This window comes from Ursus maritimus, unplaced genomic scaffold (assembly GCF_017311325.1).
Source record: "Ursus maritimus isolate PB19 unplaced genomic scaffold, ASM1731132v1 scaffold_2, whole genome shotgun sequence".
Lineage (NCBI taxonomy): Eukaryota > Metazoa > Chordata > Mammalia > Carnivora > Ursidae > Ursus > Ursus maritimus.
Window position 1 is genome coordinate 7,855,981 of NW_024424452.1, and position 10,986 is coordinate 7,866,966.

Consider the following 10,986-nt stretch of genomic DNA (forward strand, 5'->3'; position numbering starts at 1 on the left):
AGCATCCTCCTCATCAAAAAGCCACTTGGAGTACCTGATTCTGGGGTACACCAGGCACGTTGTTCCGAATACATCCCACCCGGACACCCTGTGACTCGTACACACATGTACAGAAACGCAGACACACAAAGACGCCCATGGACACACTCACACGGACGGAAACCACCTTGCGCTGCCTCGCCTGCGTCCGCGCGTCCTGGCGCCCCCGCGTGTTACTTTTCGGAATCGCAGTCTCCGGCGCTCGGGAGCTCGGCTCCCGGGGGGCGGTGCCCAAGCTCCCAACCACCTCCTCCCCCTTCCGCGCGGTGCCCACCCAGGAATCCGGAAAGCGAGCGCTCTGGCCAAAAGAGCCGAGAGCGGGGAGTTAGACGCCTGGATTGTGGGGCCGAGGGAGGCCGGTCCTGGATGCCAAGGGGAACTTGGGAGAGAAGCCCACAGGATTTGGATAGCTGCGGACTCCCAGGTCCAGGGGAAAGAGAGACCCGGGCTTGTCAGGGCGCCGCGCAGCTGCCCTCCTCGCTCCTGAGCAACCGCTTCTTTCTGCCGCTTAGCTGGGGTGGGGGTGGGGGCGCGCAGCGGCCGGCAGCCCTCTCCAGCTCCAGGAAGTCATTAGCCCCATTGCCACAGGGCTTAGAGATCCTCTCTAATACAGGCTGCTGGGGAAGGGGGGGTGGGGGGAGGATAATGCGTCTCATCCCTCCCCCACTGAGAAGTGAAACAGACACAGAGGGTGGGCTAAGGGTCCGTTTTATTGCAATACAGCCACGGTTGAAGTGACAGGGAGGGTGGCAGCATGGCAGAAGGCAGCCAAGCAAGGCAGCAGAACCAGAACTGGGGGGAGTGATGAGGCAGCAGCTGTCCTCTTTGCCCACCTTCTTCCACGTCCAGGCGCCCTCCTCTGCCCACGTCTTTGATTCCAACCCCAGCGCCCCCTGTGCTTGCTGTCAACAGATCCCCACCAACTGTCCATCGTTCAACAAGAAGTTCAAGCACTCACGGTCACACAGAGTGCGGTTCTGAGGCGTGCTCAGGGCTTGGGACGCCTGAGTTCTAGTCCCTGCCAGGCTCCCAGCTACTCTGAATGACTTCGAAGTCACTTTGATCTTTGAGAGCCTCTGTTTCCTCCCTCTGTGGTAGACGTGAGGATCCAGTGCAGGAAGACAGCGCTGTGCAATTGCAGCTGTTACTACTTGCATTCAAATAGGAAACTGCCAAAGTCCATAAAGCATCAAGAAATCAGAAGAAAGGGAGGGATGTCCAGAAATATCTGGAGGGGGGGGGGTTCCAGTGGTGCTAGAACGCAGCCTGGTTAGAACCAGAAGACAGCCCCATACTGGGCTGAGGGATCTGCCCTCCCCACACCAGACTCTCCAGCTCAACAACGCTGGTCCATGGCCTGGTTCAGGCCGCTGGTTGGGGGCATGGGAAGGGGGCGTCTGAAATAGCAACATGGTGCAAAGTTGGAGGAAACCCGTCAGAGGGAGCAGGCTTGGAAAGATGCGTCCCCAGAGGGTCAACAGGGCATTATAATTCTAGTTCATTGACAGGCTCTCTCTCTCTCCGTATTGCACAAAGGGCGGGTGATGAAAAGGTCATGGGGGAAGAGGAATGGAGGGAGAGGACGCTGAGGAAGAAGCCCGCACAGGAGGCTGAGAGCGAGGCAAGGAGGGGAGTGCGGGGCAAGCTCTGAGAGCTTGGGAAAGGGTAGAAGAAAAGTAATAGGTCTTGGGCCGCTGAGGGTAGCACATCCTTCTGCCGGCTTCCACCCGCGAGGGGGCAGAAGGGAGAAGCCAGGAAGCGCAGAGTTCAGTCAGGCCAGGGTGACGGACAAGGAAAGGCTCTGAAGCCGGGGAAGGAACCCATTCTTTGGCCGGTAAGGGGGAAAGGGTGAACAACAGCAGCGCAAGCGCCTCCCCCAAACCCGGCAGTTCGGATCAAGGCGTGGGCAGCAGCTTTTGGGGGCGCTAGAGGCAAGAAGTAAGGGTAAGAGTTTAGGGAGGGCGCTCCCAGTAAAGTTAGGCTTCGGAGCCGACCGCGGAGCGCAGGGGGAGGAGGCGGAACTCGCAAACGTGGAGGGCAGGGCTTTCTTGGAGATCAGCGCCGGAGCGCGGATCTAAAGGGTGTCTTCTCTCCACTGCTATAGGAGAGGCCCTAGATGTCGGCCTCCAGCAGGTACTGCTCTGTATAACCCTTGACCGGCTCGAGCCCCAAGCCGTCCTGGCAGAAGTCAGCCAGCTGTGACCATAACTGGAGCTCTAGGAAAAGCTGGCACATGACGATGAGGCCGGCGACGCGCAGGGCCTGGCGCTGCAGGTGCCACAAAGGCTGGCTCTGCACCTGCAAGCCGTCGCTGCCGAAGGCGTTGATGTTGAGGTAGCGCCACGTGTCGTCACCACCCTGTGGGATGGGGAAGGGGCGCGTGCACAGCGTGAGCACGCGCGGCTGTCCACGCGCCCTCCAGGCCCTTGACCGCCAGCAGGTGCAGGTTGCTCTCACTCGGTCGATAGGGCTGCCAGTCCTGGATGATGGTCCCGCCCGGAAGCACGTCGCGCTGCACGGAGGGCGACAGCAGGAGGCGTGCCACGTTGCCACCAGCCTCCGACACGGCCTCGGTGGGCAGCCGCGAGAAGGTGCCAGAGGCCCTCAGCGCCGTCAGCCGCACGCCCAGCCCAGCCAGTAGCGTTGAGGCGTTGAATCCGACCAAAAGAATGCCCTGCGGGGGGCAAGGGTGAGCGCGGGGTGGGCAGAGGAGGCTTGGAGAGCCCAGCGCCTCTCGGCATCTTCACTCCCACATTCACACCCACGGGATCCCAGTAGGGCCCCTCGGAAGGACCAACCATGCCGGGCCAGGTGGATTGGGGTAGGTGAAAGCCTGCCCCCGGCCAGGGGCCAGGCCTCGGAATCTGTGCCTGGATCCCCAAGGAGGGGCGGAGTCAGTGTGGGGCCCTGGGTCTCCAAGGGGAGGGGAAGGGAGGATAACAGATCAGTCGGTAGGATAGGGGAGACGGAGGGAAAGGACAAAGGCTCAGATTAGGATCTTTGGGTCCCTGAAGGGAGGCAGGATCAATAGAGGGGAGGCAGGGTCACGGAACTCCGGACGCCTGGGCTCCCCCCAGCCATCTGGAGTAAGGACTGAGGGTTTGACCGCTGGGAGTCGGGAGCTTTTTGACTGCCGCTGGGCAAAAAGGCCTGGGTAAGGACTGGGAGTCCCGGGGCAGAGCTCACGGGCGCCCCCACTCGGCAAAGCCAGCGGAGAAAGCAAGCCGGTGACTGGGCTAGTGGGGAGGACGCCTGGCTAGCTGAGCTCCAGAGCCTTTCTCACCTGCTTGGTGATTAGGCGGTATTTCTTCAGCTCCCGGGGGCCCAGCTGGTCGTCCCAGGTGAGCTGTGCCACCTTAACCCCGGATGCTGTCGCTTGGCCAGCAGAAGCCCCGCGACGCCCTTGCCGCACTCCCAGGGCGCCACGCGCAGCCCCTCCACCAGCTTGGCCTCCCTGGGGTCGATCACGTGCACCGACTCCAGAGCGATCTGCGGACCAAGGCCGTTAGGGGGCCCTCCGCCCCTGCCGGGGCTCTCGGCTCACAGGACTCGCCTCTTCCCACACGCTGAGCACTCCGTCATCACCACCCCGGGCGCCAGGCCAGACCCGGGCCTGCCCAGGGAGATCTCAGCACTAGCGTCTCGAATTCCAGAGCCGGCAGAACGCCCATTCGTCCGGGTCTCTTCCACCTCTTGAGACGGTCCAGCAAAGCTTGTACCCGGCCCCTGAGCATCGCCACACCCCTTTCCTTGGCTCCACCCCCAGGAGCTTGCTACGCCCCTAGCCCCGGCCACGCCCCCTTCTCCTTAGCTCCGCCCCGGCCCCTCTAGGAGCCGGTACGGCTCGCCGAGTCCAGGTGGTCTTTCTGAGAGAGTTCAGTCCACTCAGGGGCCCTGACCCCACTCCTGCTCTCACCTCCAGTCTACCTTCTCTTGCTTGCTCTCTTCTTTTTATGCTCCTGCCCCCAGAAACTCCTCAAACGAATCTTCAAATACCGAAGCTGTCTCCAGTCCCTCCCTCCGGTTCCTCCGCTATTCCGAGTACTACACGTACTCCGTTCTACGCTCATTGGCTGGGCCCGTGGATCCGCAGACCCTACTCTGGTTCCAAAGCAGACTGGCTCCTCAGCATCCGGACGAGAGCCGGGGGAGAGGCTCTGAGAGCTGGGGGAGAGGCTCGCCTCCTCCCTTTCCTAAGATCCCAATCACCCAAACGTAGCTTCACCCTCTTTTCACCTGGGCCCCGGCTCTCACCACTCCTCCGTTAGCTTGGCCGGCACCACGGTGCGGTCGGGATCCCGGAGCCGGCTGTGGTAGCGGCTGAGAAGGTAGTCGAGGAGATGGCCAGCATCTCCTCAAACTCTCCTTCTGTGGCCACCACGAAGTCCCACGGCTCAGCCTTAGCCTCAGGCCCCGATCCGGACCTGGGGTTGGCCCCCAAGGACTTGGCCTTGGCCTCAGGCCCTGATTCAACCCCCAGGGTCTCAGTCTCAGCCTCAAGCCCCCATCCGGACCTGGACTTGGCCGCAGCCTCCTGTGGCCAGGTGTCGGAGTGTGGTTCCGCATCTGGCTCGGCCTCCTTTTCAGGCTTAGGGACCTCTGAGCTGGCTGCACCACACCTGGCTTCCAGCTTCATTACCCTGCGGAAAAGAGACAACCCAGCATTGTGGGCAGAGCCCGTGTCCACATGTGGCCCCCCATACACCCAGTCCCCACAGCCCTTTCCTACACAAATACACCTTCTCTTCTGCTCTCCACACAGACCCTGGGAATACAGGGCCTCCAGCTCTGACCAGCTCCCAGAGCTCCCAATCCTACCAGGGTATTCCTCAACAGTCATAAATCAGGAACCCCATGAGCTCCTCAGAGACCGTCCCGAGATCCCCTTCACCCCTGGTTGCCCCAGGGACTCAGACAAGAGGCAGAAGGCCCTTGGAAGGGTAGAAAATTGAAAGGGTCTCCCCACCTCTCCAAGACCTCTGCAAGAACATGAGAAACCATCATCTCCACTCCCCCTACAAAAGGGGTCTTTGGGAAAAACAAAGGGTTTAATCCCCCCCACCTTCCTACCACTGCCAGTCACAATACCAGGGCAAGGGGGGGGTGTAAACTCCAGATCTTCCCCCTATTGCCACTCCAGTACCCTCCACTTCCCCCTCTGACATGTACATTCAAACATAAGGCAGAGGAGTGGACAGATGGATAGCTCCACTAGAAAATTTCAAGTCGTTCCTCCCAGGCTAATAAAAGAACAAACCCTGCCTTTGCCTTCCTCCTGCTGGAGTTTGCTCCCTCCTTCTCTGTAGGGAGACCTCGCTCCACTCCAGGGCTAGCTGATCATTTGGGGAAGGGCTCTGTTGGAGCTCCTGCGAACAAAATGCCCACAAAGGTCACCTATGCCCCTCATCCATTTACCTTCCCTCCAGAGAGTCTCTTCTGATTTTCTCTCTCCCTCTGTTCTTCTTTCTAATTTCTTCCTATAATTCTTAGCCTATCTCCTACTTAAGACTTTCTGTGTCCTTCCTATTCTCATTTTTGGGTCAACTCCTCTGAATCTGGCACCATTTGGCCTCCAGCTTTTCGGCTTTCCCTGCCAGAGACAGGGCCGAGAGAAAGCCCCCTCCCCAAGTCCTAATGACTCTTCATTTCCAGACCTTTCTCCTCCAAATCAACCAATTAAATCCCCTTCCTCTCGTTCAGCCAGTTATAATAGTCCCTTCATATAACCTACCTTAAGCCTCATTAACCAACATCCCAGGGGACACATATACCAGCTACTTTGTGGGCGATGATATTGATTTTGTTGGATTTTTTTTTTTTCCAAACAAGAACATGACTTAGGTTTGGGAGAGGGGACAAACAATGGCACCAAGGAGTTTAGGGATGGTCTTGGCTCCTATGCCATAAACATAGCTTACACAAACACAGCATGCTTGCTATACAGACAAAGCTTCAAGACAAGAGCCGCATCTCCCTCTTTCTTTTCAGCCTGATGCTGATGTCTAAGGCCCTCCCAGGTAATCCTTACCTGGATGAGGTGACAGCATCAGACCAGTATCATCAGAGAGCAGGGGAAGCACAGACTCAGAGGGTCTTAGAGCCCCTGGTAGAGCCACCAGAGACCATTAGGTTCAACCCACTTCTTTCACGATGAGGAAAGAGACACCCAAGGAGGCTAAGATCTGGCCTAAGGTGACTTGGATAGAGCCAGGCTAAAGGCTAAGTTTTCCTGGCTCCCAGTCCAGTGGGGGAGACCTCTTTTTGGTGTATCTGGATCTCCAAACCCAGCCTGAAGAGCATGGATAGGAATTACTGGGTCCTTCCTTGGCAGGAATCAAAGGTCCCAAATACTAAAAGCTAAGAACCAGAGATGGGATCCTGGGAGGAAACCCCAGTGCCCTCCCCCCACTGTCAGCCCTTCCATGCCAACAACAAGTCTGGGCCCGGCTCAGGCATCAGATTCCGTGTGGCAGGCTCTGGGAATGATGGGTCTCAGAAATGAGCAAGTTAGCTTGTGGCTTCCGTCTACATTTCCAGGCAACCTCACCAGCTGTTCACGGGTCCCCGAATAATACTAGCTGGTAGTTCTGTGCTGAGCTCAGCAACTCCCCACTGCCCCCAAAAGGGACAGAATGTGAGCAACCTATAGACAGGGACACATCCAACTAATTCAAGACATTAGGCCTCCGTTACCCTCCTTTGCTTTCAAGATGGGAGAGACTCTTTCCAAAGGGTGCGTCTACCTATGTCTTGGATAAGGTTGTTTGTAAGGGGGGCACAGGAAAGAAGGAAGAGCTTGCAAATTCATCTCTCTCATTTTCTTCCCGGGCACTCCTCTATACCTATTCCCTTTTTGGGGGGGGGGTGGACACAAATGTTCCAAGTTCCTTAAACTCTTGGGGAGGTGGGTGCTGGGAACAAAGCAGGCCAGGGGGTCCAGGCTGGCCCCGCAACCCTGGCTCCACACTCTGATCCCTTCCCATGCCTCAGAACAGTGCCCTCCAACCTGGCTCCTTGAACTATCATTCCCTTAAGGTGTCTAGGCAGAGGCAGCCCTGTGCCTGCAGGGCACTGTGGGAGATGTAGTTCAGGCGTCTTCTGGACCGAGCTCCAGGAAGAGGGGCAGCGTTTCCCCTGCCCTCCATATCCCTGCATCCTTGGATCCATTCTTTCCATCTTATAAATATGAATGATCACTCTGGGAGGGGATGATTATAGTCCTCGCTGGGCATGCTGGGAGGCCCCCACCCCATCTCCACCGCACCCCACACACCTGAAATATTGATGCCCTTGAGGTCGACAGCTTCACGGAGCTGGAAGAGGGAGGAGAAGGAGCAGAGGGAGCAGAGAGCAGACAGGCGGAGACAAAGAGACGGCAGCTACACAAAGCGCCCAAAGAAGAGAGCGAAAAGGACAGGAAGGGAGGCAGGAAGGAGACAAAGGCGGACAGGGAGGTGCAGGGCAGGAGAGGATGGGAGAGGGGAGTGGGAGGAGGCACGGATAGCAGACACAGACATGACACCTCGTGACTCAGGGCCCAGCAGATGCCAAAAAAGTCCTAGCACTGCACCCCCTCTCCAGGGAGACCATAAATAGAAAGCGGCGACACACCCCCTTCTCCCCACGGTGTGCAATGAGGGAAGGGGTCAAGCGGAGGAGAAAGCCAGAAAAAGAGTCTGGAAGAGAATAGAGACCTTGGGAACAGAAGCAGGGGAGACAAGATGAAATGGGGCAGAGGCAGAGGATGAGGAAGACAGACCAAGGAGCGGTGGGGGATGCCCCAGGGCCACAGCCATGGATTAGGGGGCTGTACTGGAGGGTCTTCCCCAGTCTTTCCTCTGTCCCTTTCGAGAAGTGGGGAGTGAGGGGGGCAGGCGGGAGAGAGCTTCGGAAGGAAGCTGTCTACTTGGCAGGGGTCCCGTGGGCGCCAGGCTCTGGGGACAGGTGGGAGAGCAATGGCGACGGGATGGGGGAGGGATGACGGATAGGAAAGTGCCTCTGAACATCTAGGCAAAGTCCCGGTCCCAGTTATCTAGGTCACCGGACCGGGAGGGTAGGGCTGTAGGGGGCGCAGCGGCTGTCTTCCCCTGGGGGGCGGTGGCCTTCTGTTGCCCCCATTCCGCGGAGGAGGAGCACGCCAGCCCCCAGCTCCCAGGCCCGTGGCCCCCTACCTCGCCGGAGCCGGAGCCCGGGCCGGGATGCCGAGACACGGAGAGGGGCCGGCCACGAGGACAGCGAACGGTGCCGGGAGAGGGGTCACCTCGGAGTCCCGAGGGTCGAGTTCGGGTGACGCGCGGGGACCGGAGCAGTCCCAACTCGGAGTTGGAATGCGGATGTGGGGTCTGCGCTGCGGCTCGGTCCCGCACGCGGGCGCGCGCCGGGATGTTCGGGGTTCGGGTGCTGCGGGCGCGTCCCGCAGCGACGCTCTGCGGGGTCCGGGGCGGCGGCTCCGAGGGGCGGAGACCCTAGCGAGGCGGTGGAAACCCGGCCCGGATCTGGAGTGGACTCGGGGAGGCCTGGGGGCGGGTGGGTGGAGAGCAGGTGCCAGGGGGCGGTGCGGGCCCCGGGGCGGGCGCCGCTGGGTGGCCTCAAGTCGGGCCGACGAGACTCCGCCCCTTGTCCCGGCTGGGCAGCGGGACTAAGGGTGGGAGGTGCTTTGGGTTTTGGCGGAGGGGGTGACTGCTGGCTTAGTTATCGCCCCACGCCCCCAGCACCTCGACGCTATGTCCCGGAGCCTCCTGTCCTCCCCCCACTTTCGCAGTCCTCCCTCCTCCGGGGCCCACCCCCTCAAATTAATCCCGTTCCCCCGACCTCCCGCTGCCAGATAAGGCAGAGCGACTGGAAAGGGCACGCAGAGCCCTGAGGACAGGTCGGAGAAACTGATGGAGGAAACTGGAAACCCTTGCAGGTGGGGGTGCAAGGAGACACCGGGAGACAGAAGCAGAGAGGCTAAAGGGAGCGGAGCCAAGCCAAGACCGGTCAGGAGGGCCACCACTCCCCGGGGAGCCTCGTCCCACGGGTGCACGGGCGGACTCAGCTCACGCTGGGCCGCTGGCAGGCAGGCAACAAGGCCCCCCGCAGGGCAGCACGCAGAAAGACTCCAGGTACACCCACGAACCCACCGCCCACTCCCAGCACATGAACACAGACCTCTGCGCACACGCGCGTCCTGGGGATCTGCGCTCATGGCTGTGCGCCCGGTGCTAAACCGGGTGGGTGGAGGATGGGTGGGAGGAACAGCCAAGTGTGGACTTGGAGCCCTGCCCCCAGTCTAGGGCAGCCCCTCTCCTTCACCCTCCCTCCAGGGTCTGCCCAGCTCTCCTGCTCCCCCTTCCCACCAAAGTTGATTTCCCACCTTTTTCCACCTTTTTTTTATAATTTCCAAGGTGATAGCTCCATTATCTGGCAAACTGATCCAAGGCGCTGTACTGACGTGATCAGGTGGAGGTTCATGTCATGTTCCTGGGCGCGCGCGCGCGCGCACACACACACACACACACACACACACACACACACACGGCCGTACCGAGGGTTAAACGGATGAGAGTCATCCCTGGAATTCTAGGCCCAGGTAGGCCAATAAGTAGCAATAAGATGGTCACTTAACCTTATTTTTCTTTTTTCTTTTTTCTTTTTATAACGTTTTAATTTATGTAACCTCCACACCGAACATGGGGCTCGAACTCACGACCCCGAGATCAAGAGTCACATGCTCCACAGACTGAGCCGGCCAGGCGCCCCTCTTCCTTTTTGTTTCTTAATAGCACTTCCCCCTAGTTCTGATTTTTAAAACTGCTAACACACCGCACATCTCACAAAGCCGCAGTTAAGGTGGCATCTGCTCGACTGTGGGATAGCACCTCAAAAAGTTATAGGTGTTGGAGGAAAAAGTCTCGAGTGGCAGGAGGGAGAGGCAACCACGCTCTAATCCCTCCCTTTTCGCCAGAAGCCCCGCCTTCTGCCACCAGAAACTCTGGGATTGGTCCAACGTTCACCACTTCCAGTTCCCTCAGCCAATGAGAATAGAAAGTTTCCCGAAGTTGCTAACGCTTTAGGTCTGAGCCATGCAGAAGGAAGAAATCACCGCTCATTGGTCCAGTCGAAAACCATGTGGTTCCAAAATCACGCTCAGACTGCTTCTGTCCCGACTCCCCTGGGAGGTTAGGGGGCGGTGGTGGTAAGAGGTTGGGAGATGACTAATCTTCTGGCTGCCCCTCCCAGCAAGAGAGAACGAGAGGCTTTTAGCATCCTTAAGTGCTTTGAGGATGCGGGGGTGGGGTGGGGGTGGGGGGCTCACCTTGTGCCACTGGGGTTTAAATCCGCCAAGGTTAAGACCCTTGGGCATGGAAGAGTGATCTGCTTGCTGGTGAGAGTCCTGGCTTCACTGGTCTGGGTTCCAGGGCCAGCCGGTACCCCCTCCTGGTGGTGAGCCACAGAACCACCCAGAATGTTTGCACAGCACTTCGGTTTAATTCTCACAACACTGTAGGATGGGTGAGGCTTGTTTAGTCACTTTACAGATGAAGAAAGTGGATTCTGAGAAGTCCCACGATGTGGGCTAGATCCCATAGCTGGCAAGGGACACTGTGAGGGCCTCTGGCTGCAAACGCAGACCCCCCCCCCCCCGCCCACTCACCACTCAGAGGTCAGATGTACTTTGTGAAAATGTTTTGCAAGCAGCAAAGCACGAAGCGAATGCCAAATGCCGTTGCTGTTAATGCTGGAGATTTCCCTTAGTTGCTCTGAATTTTGTAAACACTGTCTCTGACCTTGGGATCCATACCGGCTTTGACCCTCGCCCGGGCTTGTTTATTTGGGCCTTTTATTTGGAAGAGCCTATCCTGTGTCTTCTCTCCGGATGTGTGTGCCTTGCTGTCAGCAAGTAACATTGTTGCTCCCTGTCCTTTCATTTGGGCCCATCCTCTGCTTCAGGGCCTTCCCTGTCCC

The 10,986-nt window shown here is 58.6% G+C and overlaps 1 protein-coding gene across 1 annotated transcript; it reads right to left on the reverse strand.

Moving 5' to 3' along the window:
* Window positions 1-731: 731 nt before the first annotated feature.
* On the reverse strand, window positions 732-8,312 carry NAT16 (N-acetyltransferase 16 (putative)). Its single transcript, XM_008698519.2, is given in 8 exon segments — window positions 732-2,455; window positions 2,457-2,713; window positions 3,323-3,399; window positions 3,402-3,528; window positions 4,294-4,307; window positions 4,310-4,378; window positions 4,381-4,679; window positions 8,211-8,312. Coding segments are annotated over 7 exon segments (1,143 nt in total). The 5' UTR covers window positions 4,676-4,679; window positions 8,211-8,312; the 3' UTR covers window positions 732-2,151.
* Window positions 8,313-10,986: the final 2,674 nt, after the last annotated feature.